The sequence below is a fragment of the Nelusetta ayraudi genome, unplaced genomic scaffold (assembly GCF_046127955.1).
Source record: "Nelusetta ayraudi isolate G7.1 ecotype Tasmania unplaced genomic scaffold, CSIRO-AGI_Nayr_v1 ptg000017l, whole genome shotgun sequence".
In the NCBI taxonomy this organism is placed as follows: domain Eukaryota; kingdom Metazoa; phylum Chordata; class Actinopteri; order Tetraodontiformes; family Monacanthidae; genus Nelusetta; species Nelusetta ayraudi.
In genome coordinates, this window is record NW_027466067.1 from 1,786,948 (window position 1) to 1,804,907 (window position 17,960).

Here is a 17,960-nt window from a genome sequence, read left to right on the forward strand (position 1 = left end):
TGTGTTGCTGCGCTGACTGCTGCCTTCTCTCTCCCATGTGTGACTCCTCCAGTGCCCACGGAGCCCTTATTATGTAAGTTTGCAGACGGAGGTCAGAAGAAGAGGCAGAACCAGGGGAAATACCTCCAGAACGGACGGCCCTGGGCCAGAGATGGAGACACGGTGAGCGAGTCACTTTCGAAAAAAGAAACTCCAAAACATGAACTTCCTGCCTCGCATTCTTGCCGGGGATCAAAATCGAAAACATGTTTCGAAAGCTGCTCAGTTTTTCCCTCCTCTTTTACGCCTTGGTTGACTCTGTTTTGTGTTTTTTTTTTTTATTTAACTTTCGTACAAGCTGCCGTTAGCGTTTGCATGATCTCACAGGTTCTGAATCCTGTTCATTGTTTTCCCAGGGAGGAATGACGCTTGCGTATGACCCGACAGCCTTACAAAATGGGTGAGTGGTATGCACAGACTGGCTGAAAACAACCCCACCGCGCAGGGTGAAAAGTGCTCGTGTCGCAGGCGAGCTGAAGTGATGTGCTGCCCTCTTGTGGTCGTTACAGAAACTCAAACGTGCGAAAGGTCTCGTGTGGCGTTTGCTTTTCAGTTCTTTATTTGTTATCCCAGACACTAGTAGTGGAATGGCTTCACATAAACAGAGGTGGGAAAAGTATTCACAGTCTGTAGTTAAACAAAAGTACTGATTTTTCAAACTGGAAAGTAATGATTCAACACCTTCACTCATGTAAAAGTATTAAAGTGACCTTGTCTTGGGTTTTTTTGTTTTTTTTAGGTTCTTTATGCTTTTTCAACTGCAGCACAACCAAACCGTAATAATTGAGTTAGTACCAGTTAGCCATTATTGGATCTTTACACTTTTAATAACCATGACTAATGTTATTTTATGCATTTTTATTTTTCTCTATACCAAAAACTTACTGTACAGTGACCCCAAAGTAGAGGTCCTCTAAAATAATCTCCTTCTAAAAAATGATCCACTTTTATATTGAACTGCACAACAGCAGATTTGAAATAGCTCTTCTTCAAGCAACTATAATAATAATAATAATAATAATAATAATAATAATAATAATAATAATAATAATAATAAGTAAATTACTTTAAACAGAAATAGTTTTTTACTTACTAGTAATACACTTGTTTTCCCAATGTAAGAAGTAAGAAGAGAAAAAGTCATCAGAAAAAGAAATACTCAAGTAAAGTACAGATACCTGAAAAATCTACTTAAGTACAGTAATAACGTATTTGAACTTTGTTACTTCCTACCTCTGCACATAAATAATACGATTTTTTTTTTTAAAAAACTCTTCACATCCAAGGCCAGTTAACCTGATGCGCTGTGTGAAGTTTGCTGTACACGGGTCCATTCACACAGTGTTGCCGTGGTGCAGCTGCCTCTATATTATCTCCTTAACTGCTCTCTCTCTGTCTGTCTGCCAGCTTCTACTCGTCGCCTTACAGTCTGGCCCCAAACCGGATGCTTGCCCAGACTTCGCTCTCCCCCTACATGCATTCTCCAGTCTCCTCCTACCCGGTGCGTGATTAATATAATGTCTTCAAATTTGGCAGGCCGGATTAAAAAGCTTAACGGGCCGCATATGGCCCCCAGGGCCATAGTTTGCCTATGCCTATGGCTTTTTATCTCATAAAAAGCCTGCTGTTCACACCAGGGTGGAATGTGCTGTGACATGAACGCTCTTTTCCCTTTTGACTGCTGAATGAAGGTACACAGCCCGTCCTGGATGCCCCATCAGTCATACCTCATGCAGCCAGCTGTAAGTAGTGGCACACGCATGTCTTATAGCTTACGACTTTCTGAATATGCCGTCGCGTCTTTGACTCTCCCCTGCCCGTGTGTCAAATCCATTCAACAGGGTACAGTTCTGACCCCAACTATGGATCATGCCATGTCCATCCAGCCCACTTCTATGATGGGACCCCTCGCTCAGCAGCTAAGCCACCTGTCCCTGGGCAGCACAGGCACAGTTAGTATTCCTGGCACAAGTACACACCTCCAAAATAAAATGTGTGCCCTTAAAGCGGTGGTTCAGAATGTTCGCCATAGTCCCTCGTTTCCGAGTTAGCCAGTGTGTCTACATGTTTCATGCAGTCGCTCTAGTGTAGCAGAGTTCCCTGGTGCTAGGCTAGTGCAAGTCAATGGTTTCTGCTAGCCTGCCAATAAAAGAATTCACTCACTCACTCCGTAGTACACCCGAGTAAATTTAAACACCCGACAATCAGTGTAGATGTCTGTGTTGATAGAATAATGTTACAAAAAAGCTCCCTTTGCCGTCTGCTCTCATTGCAACAGAAGCAGAGTAAAATTGTGCCGCAGCTGAGACTCCAGTCCCTTCAAATGCAAGTCGATGCAAGGGTGCTTTTATTTTGAACATTATTCTATCAACACAGACATTTACATTGATAGTCTGGTGTTATGATTTATTTCCTCAGGTGCACTGTGGAGTGGGTCAGATTGTTGCTATTGGCTGGCTAGCAGGAAACACTGACTTGCGCTAGCCTAGCACCAGGGAACGCTGCTAAACTAGCGCAACCGGATGAAACATGTTGAAACGCTCTCCACTGAGAAACAACACACTGGCTAACCAGTAAATGAGGTTCTTTGTCCAGAATTCTGAAGCAGCCCTTTAACTAAACTGGACCTCAGCAGTGGGTTGGTTATTTACCAGAAAGATCTTGTCCTGCTTTTCCTACAGTATATTCCAGCCAACACAACTATGCAGGGGGCCTACATCCCCCAGTTCACACCAGTGCCTCCCTCCAGTGTGCAAGAGGTATGACGTGCAGATTTAACAGCTCACATTAAGTATGACGGTTGTTCAAAACTTCCACTGTGTCATTGTTTTTTCGCTAAAATGGAAAAAATCAAGCTGCTGGTTTTGTCGAGCGCGGAGCGCCGTGATGAGTCGGAGTGTCTGACGGCTGAGCTGGGCTGTTTTACCTTGACACCGTGAAATGGACTGCGTGACCAGTAGGAGTGTTTTGGCCGGTGGTATTCCTGCGATGTTACATAAAGTAGAGCAATCATTCCGCTGAGCCCCTGTGATGCAATAGAGTGAGCGAGCAACCAACTGCGGCTGGATGTTAACGCAATCCTCGGTGAGGTGAAACCCAAGTGGCGATGAAGTTAGCCCATTGTTCAGTGTGACCTGACAATGAACAGATGGCGTGAGGAAGATTTTTTTTTTTTTTTTTACATATCCCTGCATTTTATTTGCACATTTTTGTGCAAACATCTCTATGTCAGGACACTCCTGCATAAGAAAAAGGATGGCATTGTTGTTCAGTATCATCCAAATGGTAAGAATACAGGTTGCAGACAACGTGAACCCCAGTATTGGGATGTTCCCACTTGCTCTGGTGTCAGGGTAACAATCAGAACCCTCAGTAGATCCACTTTCTAGACGACTGTGGTGAATGTGAACGGGAAACAAAAGTCATTTATCATTAGTGACTTTATGTGACTGCACACATACAGCATTTAATTAAATCAAATCAAAGCTGTATTTATGTAGGGCTTTTCAAGCATTACATGTACGGGTATTTTCACATCATGTGATGCAAAATTCTTTGATATTTCTTGCAATCAACAAAATCTGGAGATTTTGCAATCTAATATTAAAAAAAACAATTAGTCATAATTGATTAATATTATATATTGATCTGACATGATCTGACATATTCTGCTCCATCTGCAGTGAATGCAGCATTGTTCCTAACAGGAATCTAGTCACAAGTTTCTAGAAAGCATGCTTACTATGCTTATTTTGGTATTAAACTTGGTGACCAGGATACAGGTTGGGCGCCACACATAGTATGCAACCATTGTAGAGCAAGAATTAATTGAATGAATGGGACAAAAAAGGGGGGTGCTCACCTTCAACCAGGGTCAAATTGAAGACAAACGTTTCTGTTGTTGAAGTTGTTGTTTTGTGATCTTGCCTCTAGGGGGGGTCGTGTCTTTATGAACAGGATTAGGAGGAGGAGCCACAGGCTGTTGCTGGGTGGGCAGGGAGGGAATCGTAGTTCAGATCAAAGAAACAATCAAACTTTTTCAGTCTGTCAGTCAGAGCAGAAGGCGAACTTTGGTTGATGAAGTCGAGAAAAGAGCTGCGTTTTAATTTTACCTTTGATACTCGTCTTGTAGGAGAACAGTGGTCAGCAGCAGCAGGTGGCCATGGACGCTCCCACAGAACACACAAACTACTCATACCAACACACAAAGTAAAACTAAGGTAAGGAGAAGCAAGGTAGACTGTTGGCTAAAGTGTCAGATCTTGGTGTGAAGTCTTAAGTTTATTGATTGTTTTTTTGTTTTTTAAATGTCATCAAGAATGAATTAAAATGCATTTATTTATCCCACATTGGGGAAATCATATTAATGTTATGAAGCTAAGTCTAACTCATCACTGCTGACAATTACATTTTTATTTCTTTTTTTTATTGTTTGATAAAACATTCAAAGGATGGAGTCTCTCTACGTATCATTGCATTGCACCTGAACAAGCAGTTAAACACTGAGCTTCTCCTCCTGTTCACTGACTGCGACGTCTCCATGGGTTACAAACTATTTCAAAAAACTTTGGGGATGTTGGAGGATAAGAAGTCAAATGTTTACATTTTTGGGCTTGAGTGAGAGTTAGTGAGCTCAACGTTAGCCTCTGTCAGTATAAATGCTAAGCTAACTGGCTTCAGATTTCAAAAAGCTAGCACACATGACAGTGTTGAGAGTTTTCTTCTTTTTTTTTTAGAGAGAGATTTATCAAAGTCAGATGATTTGAATAGAATAGAATAGAATGCTTTTATTCATCCCACATTGGGAAAATTTACATAATTACAGCAACATGTAATGCAATAAATAAACAATTTATAGATGAAGAAAGGAAGAAAGAAATCAATTCTTTATATCTATATGGACAGTTTTTTTTTGACAAATTATTTACATTGCATTGAAATATAGCTAAGTGTTTTATTGCACCTCGATGAAACATGATAAGCTTGCATGTACAGAAAACTAAAGCCACAGGAGCAAATTGATCACATCGCTGTTTGTTCAGCTTCCAGTGGGCGGCGCCGGTGGCAAGACAGGAATCCACCACAAGAGAGAAGTGAGCTGGACGAGAGCCGTGCTCCACACCATCACCAAGCACCCGGACTTGAACATGGATAACAAAAGGAACATGTGTGAGTGTGTGTCTGAGTGTGGAGCGTGTATGGGGGGTTTTGTGTGTGTGTGTATGTGTGTGTTTTGTTTTTAAAGGACGTTACTCACGTCTCTGGACTTTCCTGTTCACGTCCTCAAGAGTTGATCAACCAAAGGTGGAAATCTTCTTCTTCTTCTTCTTCTTCTTCTTCTTCTTCTTCTACTTCTTCTTCTTCTTCTTCTACTTCTTCTTCTTCTTCTTCTTCTTCTTCTTCTTCTTCTTCTCTTTCTTCTTCTTCTTCTTCTTCTTCTTCTCCTTCTTCTTCTTCACAGAAGCTTTGTTCTATTTTGATAAGTGAAGAAAAGGAGCAAAACAAAATGTTACAAAAAAAATTTAATGGAAAAAGGAAAAAAAAAAAACAAGAGAGGAGAAGGAAAAGACCCAGAGCATTATTTTTGTGCACGTAATATAACAAATTCTTATTTTTTAAAAAAGAAAAAAAAAAGCATTCTGGACGTTTCAGGGTGATTCAAGGAAGAGTTGAAACACAATGTGTCTTTTTATTTGTAAGATATGCAAACTCTTATTTTGTATTTTCTTATGTCTGTTGTTTGACATTCTTCGTGCAGCAGTGGCGGGGGTGGGGGGGTGGGGGGGGCGACAACAATTTGTACAGATTTTAAAAACCTTAATTTTTTTTTTTTATTATTATTTTGTTTTTTTTGCTGTTCCAACGTGTGGAGTCACTGTCCCAGTAGTAGGCGAACACCGTTTAAAGCTACTTCTTCCTGTAACTGCTGCACTGACTTCTATAAATGCAAAGGTTAAAAAAAAAACACACACACACACACACACACACACACACACAACTGTTGTTTATAGTCAAGTCAGAATCGGTGTTTTGAAAACATGAAACTGTTATTCCACGCGTGAACAAACGACAATCAGTTATTTCTATTTATATTGGAGTTTTTAGATATTTAAAAAAAAAAACGTAATTGAAACGTTCATGATCCAAAAGAACTATTGATCGCTGCAGCCCGCAGAGGAGAGAGTCCGACCAGTGAAATGACCAGTTGGCCAGTGACCGCGGTCGCCAACAGCCACATGGACAGCGATCTTGTGTCTGTGTCTGTGTGTGTGTGTGTGTGTGTGTGTGTGTGTGTGTAACTGTGGCTTCTGTGGATCGCTGGGCGTCTGGGTGACGCAGCCAATCTTGTGGCTTGTGAGTCTCTGTGAACTCAGACTGACTCTGATGAAAAATCAAATTTGAATTGGACATTTACATCTCTGCTTAATCTGAAGTTTAAAAAAAAAAAAAGAAAAAAAAAGCTGCCCACTGACATTAAAATTAGTACAATAAGACATTTGGCTCCATACTGTAGGACCTGATTTAGAGCGACATTGTGGATTCCAATCAAATCAAAATACTCACGTCAAGCAAAGCATGATGGGAGATCTGTAAAGCTAGAAGGGCCGATGGAAGGAATGCATTGTCACCGTGTGATTTAGCCAGGGTCCACGCTATGCTGTCATCAGCTGTGGGCTCCAACAGTCCAACATTGGTCGGGCTCTGCTGCGAAGTGGTGATGGGATGCATCACGCTAATGATGGAAAAGATTGAATTTTTTTTTTTAATTAAATTTTTTTTTTTTTTTGCTCCACTGTGAGCTGTTAAAACAGTCGCTAAACAGCTGATTGATTGATGGGTTTTTTTATTTTATTATTTTACGTTGATTCAGTCGTCCTGCGTCGATTCAGCGCACGTCCACGTCTGCTCGGTGTCTGCGGGGAAAAGTTGCTTTGAGGCGTTCTTCTCTTTGCCGCGGGCGAGCGGAGCCTCTCCGCTGACCGCTTGGGAACCGATGGGGAAGCCGGTGGAGGAGGCGCCGCAATCACTGGCAATCGCTGAGGGCAGTTAGTTTGTGGATGGGGGAGGGTGTGTGTGTGTGTGTGTGCGTGTGTGCGTGTGTGCGTGTGTGTGTGTGTGTGTGTGTGTGTCGTTGTGTTCAATGCTGCTGTTGTTACCCGACTTTGATCCTCCGTCAGTTGATTTTTTTTTTTTTTTTTTTTTTTTTCAATTTTTAGTTTGTAGAAGTTCAGGCGTTGACATGGTTGTGATTTGTTCTTCTCTCTTTGGTCTGTCACTTGAACACCTTCTCAGCTGATTTGCCTTATTTTAAGTGATTTTTTTTTTTTGAAGTAGGTTTGATCTTTAGTTATAGAGTTGAGCTTTCAGTAGTGTGTAGACGCTAGTTTTGTGTTTCCCCCCACCACCACCACCACCACCACCACCTACTTCTCTCTGTATGGATCCATGCTGTTCGTCTCTCGTCACGTTTGAATTTGGTTTGTTCTCACCTCGGCCTGCAAGTCTGGTGTTGTGCTGTGGGCCGACCTGTTCTTCATCTTGGGGTCGTCTCCGAGGGCAGAGAATTAAAGCCCGCTGATGATGCTGCGCTGGGTGGGCAGCATTAGGGAGAGCTCGCCGCTGGGTGTTTTCTTGCAGCCTATTGGTTAGCGTCAACTACGGTGGCCCGGAAGTGCAAACCGCAGCAAGGCAGAATACAACATTAAAAATCATGATGCACGACAGGAAATACAAACAAAAGAGCAAATCGTTAAACAACAGCAAATTTCAAAAACACAAGCTCTGCTTGCTGAACACCTGAGCAGGTGACTGCAGTCGAGCCATCTGATTGGACAACGGCAGCGTCCGTCTTCTGAACTGGTGCTTTTGCTGTTTTTGCCATGTTAATTACATGCTGGTTATTTCTTACAGTCAAAAGGTCGCAACTTCTTAACCTCTTGCCACAGTTCAGGCAGCAAAGTTACCGCCTTAAAAGACAGGACACCAACCAGTAGCTTCCATCCATCCATCCATCCATCCATCCATCAATCCATCCATTTTCAATACCCACTCAGGGTTGTTGGGGTTTGCTGGAGCCTCTCCCAGGTGTCATAGGGTGAAGGCAGGGTGACACCCTGGACAAGTGGCCAGCTCATCGCAGGGCCACACAGAGACAAACAACCACACACCCCTACAATCAATGTAGAGTTCCAAATTCACCTCACATGCATGTTTCTGGACGGGATGGGAGCAAAGCCGGAGAACCTGGAGAGAACACATGCAGACACAGGGAGAACACGCAAACTCCACACAGAAAGGCCCCAGGAGATCCCGGTAATGGAACCCGTGTCCTTGTTGCTTTGAGGCAACAGTGCTAAACCACTGCACCGCCACGGCGCCGACCGCTAGCTTCCCTTCCCTGGGAATGCATTTTCTCCCTCTTGTTAAAGTTGTACGTTGTATTTAATCATTTGCTCTTGTGTTTTTGCATTTGCTGCTGTGTTTTGCACTTCAGGGCCAACACAGCATGTCAAGGGGAGGCTACACACAGACACACACACACACACACACACACACACGATATGTTGCTTATGAATTCCTGCACACATCAGAAAGTGTAGATAAAGTGTAGATAGATTTCAATCCTGGTTTCTCCTATACGGACCTGCTCACTACCATGGAAGTGCCATTAAAGAGGATTCCTGCAGCCTTTAGTGAGAGCAAGTCTACACGGGTTTGTGAGTGACCTGGTAACGTGCAGCAACTATAAAAAAAACCACGAACGACAGCAGTTCTTCTAGCTCAGCCTTAACGTTCCTCTGGATGAAGCGCTTGATGTCTGCAGGACGCGGAACACTAAGTTGTAAATACTACGGTGACGTGGCGGCAGGTGGCGCCAGTGGCAGTTTGACGGGGAGCTTCTCTGCCTGCTTGAGTCTTCTTTTTTTTTTATCTCCCTCCTCACGGTTTCACCTTCCTCGTTTTGTTGCCCTCGTGTTTAGGTTTTTTTTTTCTGTTCTTTTTTTTTTGTGTGTGTGTGCGTTTCTCTCGTTTATTTCCACAACCAAAGATGTTGTAGTCTCCCGTGTAAAGGCTCCGTGTCTCAGCGACACCCTTTGCGCACCCACCAGCCCTCCACCCCCACCAACCTCCACCCCCGGGGTGTAGAAACGTGTGAGTGCTGGTATGATCAAAATATTCCACATGGAATCCGGCGCCTACGTTGTCCTGAGGAACGACCTGGGAGCTGGGGGATCTCATGGCCACAAAAGGTGGATCAATTCTGCAGCTATTTTAATTTTAATTTTTTTTTTTTGGGGGGGGGGGGGGTTTTTTATTTTATTTTTAAATGAATAAATTGAGAAACGACCTGGTTAAGATTACGTGTCGGTTGACCTGAGTTTGATCTCAGCGTGCAGCAGCAGTAGAGCGTTTGACTTGGCAGTCAGTTAGACTCGTTGGGAACCTAATTGGATGCACAGCCCTTTATGATCTCATGAGTTGGTTTTTGTTTTGTTTTTTGGGGTTTTTTTGGGTTTTTTTTTTTTTTTTTGCAGACATGAGAGGTTATTCTGTAAATAGTTTTTTCTTCCCTTCCACTTTCACTTTTACACCATCTTGCTTGTTTCTCCTTGTGTGTGTTTTTGTGATGATTTCTTTTTATTTCTTTTTTTTTTTTTTTTTTATTGTTGATAACCTGTCCACATAACACAGTGACTACCGAGTTTTCACATTCAGTGCACCATGAAGGAAAATGTCATGGATATTGTTTTTTAAAGGCAGAGGAATGATATTCCGTGAATTAGCCATCACTTTTAATACAAAAACAGGAATTTTGGAAGTATGAAATGACCACAGCTTAAAATGTATTGTTTTATTTATTTTAGTTTAGTTTCACAAAAACTTTCTGCAGAAAGAAAAAAAAATAAAATCTTTCCGGACCTGAAAATTCTCCAGAAGTTATTTCGGGAGGCTTAAAATTTTAAAACCTCATTGTTGAATTTTCAAAAAATTTCCAAAACACAATATTAACTACACATAATTGGGCAGAAGAACTTGCACTTATTTTTCGGTGGAGATGAAATTGAAATGGCTTTTTATCGTCCATCCTGATCTGGTGGTTTGTTTCATAGTTTCAAAATGTTTTGCTGCTAAAACAGGATTTCCAGGCAGGCGGTGAAATGTTTGGCGCTCTTGAGTTTTCAAAATGTGCCTTTATTACGACCTTCGCGTGGTTCGGGCAGAGTTCACGCGACTTCTCGTCACAGCTCAGTGTTGCTGATCCAAGAGAAGAGCAAGACAGGAGCGTTTCCCAGTCCGGGAAGCGCTGCCTTGTTGTCGCGCTGCACCATCCGAGCTCAGTCGGCCTCAACGTTGAGACATCTTGAAAACTCCATCGGCTCATTTCACTCCCTGCTTGTGAACCGTTTTCTTATTTATACAAGAACTCATTTTGTAAAGTTTTGTTAAAGGAGAGAGGTTTTTGATATTTGGTTATTTTGCAAAGCCACTTGGCTACTTTTGTCTTCCTGTGCCAGAGTTGCAAAGTTGTCTGTAACTAGTGTTTGTTTGTTTGTTTTTTTATTGATTGAGATAAGAGTTTCCTTCTTTCTTGATTTTTTTTTTCTCTTTGAATTTGAACATGTCAATTTTTTTCTTTTTTTTAATAAAAGTCTTGTTTCGAACTGCTGGCTCGTCGGGTCATTTCTTGCTCAAAAAGCACCAAAGCACACTATGATATAGATTCTAATGCAATACATCAAAGTCTTTGCTAGTTTGGAAAATTCCAACTTACACTTGCTGATTATCCATAGTGCTGTTGGTCATTGTGCAGGCTCTATGGCCAATTACTTTTTTCATGCAGGATTTTTTATGCCCAACACGCATCATTTTCAAACCACAACTGTGAGCAAATCTGTCAATCTGTGTTGTCCCATCCACAACCCCCTACACACACATGCACGCGCACACACCTTCACTAAAATTAGTTATATGTAAATTATAATTTTGATAACAGTTATAATTGATAATAATAATAACACAGACAGTCTTAAATGTTATGTTTATTTTTATTTTATTTTATTCTGATTATATAAATGAACAACAAATGAACAATCCATCAGTGGGCCTAGCACATTGATGTGACGGGGTGTGTGTGTGTGTGTGTGTGTGTGTTTTTATATTATCATGTATATTCTATCACTATTGAGGATCATGTATAGTTTTTTTTCCAAAGGCCACATTGAATTTTCAACGTAAAATGCAACTTGTTTCTGAAAACCTTTGTGTGATGTTGATTGTATTCTTTCCCTTTGTGTTTAAGGTTGAACCTGAATCTCAGTCTGTGGTCGTATCCCTGCTCACACTGACCTCTGGTGTGAATATATCCTACAAACACACAATGAAACATCAGGCTTCAAACACCTAGTGACATTTGCATTAAAAACAAGTATAAAACAAATTCTAAATCAATCTCAGACATTCTCTTGAAATCAATCCTGCTCAACTTGAAAGTGCTCAAATGCTATTTTTGGCTTGATGAGGGCTAAGCAAGGTAACGCAGCCTAAGATACGTGTGCCTAATGTGTTTGCTTTGTGCTTTGCTCATGTTAAACTATATGATGGTGTTTGAACACACAATGTAGAGTGCTGGGCTCACAGGTTACCTCGGATCAGTCAAGGAAAACAACGATTCTAACACACTGACCTACAATTTAAAAAATAAGAAAATTGCACATAATAATACCAGCTGCAGGTGGACATAGAGACAGGATCACTGAGCAGAAAGCAAAGCAGGAAATGTGTCTTTTTGCTCTTAAGCACGTCCAAAACAAACAGTGAGTTGTCAAAATCTCATCTTCCCGAAGGAGGAAGACATGAAGCAGTGCCGACGATTTATTCACGGCCTCCTCCCATAATCTGTAGCAGGAAGCTGAACAGGTAGATGATGTCCAGGTAGATGTTGAGGGTGGCAAAAACATACTCCTCCGGACTGATGCTGTAGCGCTTGTTTCCTAACAGCATCTGAGTGTCAAAGGCCAGGAACTGTGTGTGGAGAGGACAACAAAAATATAAGTCCAGGAAGGAAAAGTCACCAAAGAAGGTTTTGTTTGTTTTTTCGTTTCCGTTGAGTTTGAAAGAAGTGCTTCATATATAATAACAATGATTGAAAAAGTCTATGAATTAAATAAATGTTGTTGTAGTTCAAATATAAATGGATACATTTAAGGACAAATCATTTTTAAAAGCCTCAAAAGGTGCATTTCAAATGAGATTTTAAAGGAATCATACCAGAGTGAAGAGAATAGCTCCCCCTACTGCATAAATAGCATGCAGCCAAGGAACCTGCGGGGGGCAAATATTCAAACAAACAAAAAAAACAAATAAAAACACTGTTAGGAAGTAGCTGGAGAGAGCAGAACTTTTCCAGATCAACCTGTGAGGTAAATCCTTTCGCTCTCTCCCTCCCTCTCTCTCTCTCTCACACACACACACACACACACACACACACACTGAGCCAGCAGCACCTGAGGGTTCAACCGGCCGTCATTAATCGCAGCTATTTCAGACTCCTCCCAGAAAGGACTTACGTATCCGAAGGGGACGACGATAGACAGGGTGATGGAGCAGAGCAGCATGACCATGCACAGAGAGAACAGGACGCCCTGGCAGGACGTGACATCCACCTGCAACAGGACACAGAGGTGTGAGTTGAGCTCCGGCGTGTCGGGTGTGTTGCAGCGAGTGCAGTGAGGCGACACTCTGCTGCTCTTACTTTGCTCTGGAAGCTGAAGATGGTGACAGACAGACACACAAGCGCAGTGATTCCCAGGCACAGGACCACTGACTTGGTGTTGTAGAAGCTGTAGGTGGAAGAGGAATGAAATGATCATGGATTGGCCGGGGGTGGGGGGGGGGAGTGCAGTTGCTGGAGACCTCAAAACATGCATCTAAATGGGACCTTACCTTGACATGAACCCCATCATGAAGGCCATGCTCAAAGTCTAAACAGAAAACCAAAAATGTTTCCAGTTGTGTAGGGAATATCGATAACAATAACAAATATAATATTTGAATGTTGATGCTACAAGATACTTACAAAGAGAACTAACAAGATTACATTCCAGGGAAACTGCCTCCTGTTAATGAAAAAAAATGCATTGTTGCAATCGGGTTGTTATGTATATATTAATGTTCATAACACGTGACAATACATATCATACAGAACATTTATTATGACCTTATTTTGATTTACATGCATTCACAAATGTTTTTGGATTGCACTGTGGGTGTGGGAGGAATTATTACCTCAGCTCTCCGCAGCAGGACAATGCAATGTAGGTTGCAAGGAACATGAGGCTGTGAAACATAGAGAAGATGGATTTCTATACAGAGCAGCATAGAAAAAGATGATGACATTACCCGAGTTGAAACAAAGAGTTTTCACTCACTAGGAAGCCATGTACAAGCCTGGATGAGTCTGGATGAAAAACCTGACCGGAGCACTGGGGAGACAAACGACCACTAGACTGTTCTCATGTGTCAAAGTGTAAAAAAATAAAGTCAAATAAAGAACAGCACTCACCAGAATGAGAAGAGGGCGACGATGCCGACAGTGACGAGCAGCTGGACCATGAGGATGGCATAGACCTGCAGGGGAGACGTCAATGCTGATCATTTGCTTTGGTTCCAGGTTTATTTATTTCTCTATTTTCGGGGAAACGACAGCGTACCTTCCGGATGAAGGTCTGCCGGATGGTCTTGTCGTCCCAGGCAAACTGGGCCTCCATGTCCTCATAGCCTGGAGACGGGACGCAACGTGCGAAGAGTGACGGTGAGACGAATGTGATCAGATTCAACGCACAATTATATATATATATATATATATATATAAAAAAAAACAAAAAAACAATTAGAATTGTGTGGAATTTATTTTAAGATGCAGAAGTTTTGATCAAACTGAATAAAGATAAACCACGTGGTGCCAGGGTCTGGTTTTTTATAGCTGCAAGATGAACTGCGAGAAGGTGTTTATGATCTTGACAAAGATTATTAATATTAATAGACCACACAGAGAGAGAGAGAATGGTTGCTTACCTGCAGTGGCCTCATGATAGGTGGGCGGCTCATTGTCATCGATCACCTGCTGAAGTCAAACTTCTGTTAGGTGTCCATTCAACGCAGAAAAACACATCCGCATTCTTTCTCTTTATAGATTGAAACTGCAGTTGCTTTCACATGCTGAACTCGTTCAGCACGACGTCCTACTGTCAGTTATTCAGCTGCAGAATTACGATTTTTTTTTAGAAGAAATAATACATTAGGGTAAAATTATATATTTATTTATTCTTTTTTTTTTTTTTTTTTTGATAAAATAAAATAGGATCCATTCCCCACTATTTCCAAAGCACATCCTCATTCAACTGATCTGCTGCCGAGGCAATAATGTAAAGTTTCCCATTGGCAGTTACATTGATTTCTGCTCAAATTTAAATAAAACCAACACATCTTCATTTATTTCACTACACAACAGTGCCGTAGACTTGTGAAGAATGACGAGAAAACATACCTTTCCCTTTTTCATGATTCTCCCCCTTTTATCCACTCGTGTGTTGCTTCGTTCACGTGGAAGACGTTTTGTTGGGGTGGGAAAAAATAAATAAATATCCAAAAAATATGGAAACTCTGGAGCGCTTCTTCCTCCTTCCTCCGAGTCGTCTAGTGCGGGTCTGTGTGGTCCAAAACACTGCCAGCAAACATGCTATTTGTTGAGTAGTTGTTGGTCTAAATTTGTCTCCAGTGTGCGGATTACACTGCAGCTTTATAGGCCTGTGTGCGGTTAATCTCCCTCTAACCCTGATCCCACGGCCCCCCCCGCCGCTGCCCCGTGGGCTCGTCCTGCTCACTGCTGGGATAGGCGGGACCGAACCACTGCCGCTGGCCAGCCGGGGGGGGCGTTACACACCGTCTCTGAGTGTTCCAGAACAGTTAATCATCCTAGTAGTCGGCAGAAAAAACTCAAAGGACTTAAAGCCCTATGGATGTGAATTACATACGTATTACATAAAAAACTATTTCTGCTCCACTTTAATAGGAGCGGCGATTCAGGATAGCTTGGAAGCACAAAGACTGAATTCCTGTTTGTGTCGCTGTCTGTGATGTATTACAATACATGGAATGGCTGTCCGTGATTTGGTTCAGTCAAATTCCACCGCATGTGTTACTCTGTGTTTACATGGCACAATTGATGGCAGACGCAAGAGACTTTGAGACAAAGCCTTTCCTGCTGCGATGACATCATTATTTTTTTTTTGTGTAAGAGCCCGCCAGAGTAATGAGATTAAAGATAAGGACAGTATTTAGTGCACATACATAACCTTTTAAAACAGTTTTAATGGGATTTACTGGACTTTCCCGCCACTGCTACTGAGAAATCAGAAGACAACTGAACAGGCTGTATGTCAGGGAAGAGATGTCACATTTAACTCTTCATTTGTGTTGTAACTTCAATAAAGAATCACATATTGTTTGCCTCTGTGTATAACAATTTCCTTTGCTTACACAATTGCATCAAATCTATTTGTGTGGCATCACATTTGCAGCATCTCAGGCTTGTTTTGTTGTCTCTGGTGGCACAGAGCTCACAGCGCTTCCTTTTCTGCCCATGTCCTTGTTGGGGGAGAGCAGCCGGGGCAGCCGGTTGGGGCTGAGGCATGCACACTCCTAACCAGGTTGGTTGTTTGTCTCTATGTGGCCCTGCGATGGAACTGGCCACTTGTCCAGGGTGTCAACCTGCCTTCGCCCTATGACAGCTGGGAGAGGCTCCAGCAGCCCCCCGCGACCCTGAGCTCGGGAAGAAGCAGGTGCAGATGATGAATGTTAAGATATGATTCACTGTCTCATCAGGAATTTGGTTCACGTGGGAGGATCGGCACATACGCACGGGAAAGAGATGTGTACCCGCAAAAGACATTGTTCAGTCTTTTCACTCACTCATTTCAGTGAGTGAGTTGGGCTGGTGTGTATGGGGATGTTTTCTGTCTGATGGATGAATATAGTCTGGATTCCCATTCATTTCCTATGGCGGTCTCTTTTGACCGGGGACAGCACAAGGTTGATTAAAACACTCAAAAAATTCAATGAAAGAGGTCATCATCAATTTTATATGTTCAAGTGCATAGTGTGGAGGATATCATAATGCCTTGAGGCAAGCTCATAAATATTGTGTTTTACATCTAAACACAATATTTATGAGTGTTTTAAGTTGTGAATCGGTCAGATTTGACCCGAACACGACAGGAAGGTTAATAGAAAATACAAAAAAAAAAAAAAAAAAGTAGTTGAAGTTGTTTGAATGCTCCCAGGAATATGGGGGTGAAACACTGTCAGAGACCTTTTTGTGCCAGCATTGACTGCCATGGGCGGACTGGCATACGGGGATACCGGGGATTTCCCCGGTGGGCCGGTGGGTCGGTGGGCCGGACCATGAGAAAAAGAAAAAGAAAGAGGGGGAAAAAAAAAAAAAAAAAGTCTATCGCAACAGCCAACCGCGCTGTGGTTCGCACGGGGCGGGGGCTATTAATGTAATAGGCTATACCTGTGTGCACGTATCACACTACTTTTGCTGATAACCAATCAAAATGTGATCCACATGGGTAAGTCCCACCCATTACCTCAGCCTGTTTGCAGCTTTGACACGTCAATCACGCTGCTGTGACGGCGCTTGACAGCTCTCGTGGAGGATTCAGAGTTAGCGCTAAACGCAAAAAGGTGGTTCTGAAAAGCACGGGGATTCAAAAAAAAAATAAATCCCTCGAAGAACTTGCAGTAACCAGTAGGGAGGAAAACAAACAAACAAACAAACAAACAAACAAACAAAAAACGACAGACGTGTTTGATGGTGGTTCGGTGCCGAGTTTACCAAAGCTGCATTAGCGGTGGTTAGACTGGATGATGAGTTCGACACTAACACGGCAGAGCACGGAACTGAGACCAGTGGAACCAGTGACAGAATTATGGTAAGTTATGATTAGTACTTGATGATGCTTCAGGCGAAAATGCTCATTTGGCCAAACGTTAGTTAACGCCGCAAAGTGTATGGATCTGAGTTAGGATTAAAGGTTAAGGTTAGGCCTTGCAGAGAGAACTGTTTGGGGTTAAGGTAAACGTATTCTTGTTGTTGTTGATGTGCTCAGGCTGATGACCATAATGCTTGTTTGCCTCGTTTGCTTTTTAGCCATAGACACGAACTCGTGCACTGACACCATATACTGCTATCCTTATATTTTGTTGATAGTGCAATTTCAATGGTTTACTAGCATTATTATCAATGCAAAGATTCTTGTCGTGTGAAGATGATCCTGCTGCTGACAGATATAGCCAAGGCCTATACTAGAAGTCAGTGCCCCCATGCATTATTTCACCAAAACAAAGCCAGAGACATTAGACCTCGTTTTAGCCAAGGCTTCTGGACGTTTTAACTTGCATTTCGGCGTGCACTCTCACCTCATGACTTCCATTGTAACTGTAACTGTATTGCATATTGTAACTTCAGTAATATTTTTTTGTCTCTCACCCACATAGATATACAGCATGTTCCAGAGGAGACCCCAGGGAGCACTGTGTACAAAAAGGCAGGAAAGGTTCTTCTTCACATTTCAAGTTTTTAGTTTACAAATGTCAGTTTGCTATTTTCAGTTTAGTTCTCATGTTCATACAAGTTCTGGGTTAAGTTTGTAGATACTATATAGTTTATATATAATATATAGATTACTTTATAGCTTTGTTGTTTATCTATTTTTAAATGCCATTTTTACTGAAATGGGCTCACTGTTGTCATTATGTTGCACTCTCGTGGTTTACTCATGTTGTAGTTATTTAGTTCTAACAGCCTGGCAAATTGGTCTGCCAAATTTTATTGTATCAATGACTTGCTTGCATTA

The 17,960-nt window shown here is 42.0% G+C and overlaps 2 protein-coding genes and 1 long non-coding RNA gene across 5 annotated transcripts in view; 2 read left to right on the plus strand and 1 right to left on the minus strand.

The window, feature by feature from the left end:
- The window catches only part of LOC142887174 (RNA-binding motif, single-stranded-interacting protein 2-like), a 31,168-nt gene extending 20,465 nt beyond the window's left edge, over nucleotides 1–10,703 (plus strand). For both annotated transcript variants that reach the window (XM_076024616.1, XM_076024617.1), the window contains exons 7-14: nucleotides 53–162; nucleotides 396–439; nucleotides 1,447–1,540; nucleotides 1,731–1,781; nucleotides 1,881–1,991; nucleotides 2,721–2,798; nucleotides 4,172–4,259; nucleotides 5,082–10,703. In XM_076024616.1, the coding sequence (XP_075880731.1) occupies nucleotides 53–162; nucleotides 396–439; nucleotides 1,447–1,540; nucleotides 1,731–1,781; nucleotides 1,881–1,991; nucleotides 2,721–2,798; nucleotides 4,172–4,252 (569 nt within the window). In that variant the 3' untranslated portion in view covers nucleotides 4,253–4,259; nucleotides 5,082–10,703. The remainder of the gene's footprint in view (nucleotides 1–52; nucleotides 163–395; nucleotides 440–1,446; nucleotides 1,541–1,730; nucleotides 1,782–1,880; nucleotides 1,992–2,720; nucleotides 2,799–4,171; nucleotides 4,260–5,081) is intronic.
- Nucleotides 10,704–11,821: 1,118 nt separating this feature from the next.
- LOC142887176 (uncharacterized) lies at nucleotides 11,822–12,670 on the plus strand. The gene is made up of 3 exons (XR_012926507.1): nucleotides 11,822–11,958; nucleotides 12,040–12,121; nucleotides 12,540–12,670. It is a non-coding gene; the product is annotated as an uncharacterized LOC142887176 (long non-coding RNA).
- Nucleotides 11,914–14,946, minus strand: faim2b (Fas apoptotic inhibitory molecule 2b). 2 transcript variants are annotated; one of them, XM_076024619.1, is made up of 12 exons: nucleotides 14,588–14,946; nucleotides 14,116–14,161; nucleotides 13,752–13,819; nucleotides 13,604–13,668; nucleotides 13,470–13,523; nucleotides 13,327–13,377; nucleotides 13,118–13,157; nucleotides 12,985–13,022; nucleotides 12,794–12,881; nucleotides 12,609–12,704; nucleotides 12,310–12,363; nucleotides 11,914–12,063 (listed from the first exon to the last, which is right to left on the minus strand). In XM_076024619.1, the coding sequence occupies exons 1-12, from the start codon at nucleotides 14,600–14,602 to the stop codon at nucleotides 11,914–11,916; spliced, it is 765 nt and encodes a 254-aa protein (XP_075880734.1). In that variant the 5' UTR covers nucleotides 14,603–14,946. The 2 variants fall into 2 exon arrangements, with proteins under 2 accessions (XP_075880734.1, XP_075880733.1); XM_076024618.1 differs by having other exon boundaries at nucleotides 14,116–14,164.
- Between the last annotated feature and the right edge of the window lie 3,014 nt (nucleotides 14,947–17,960).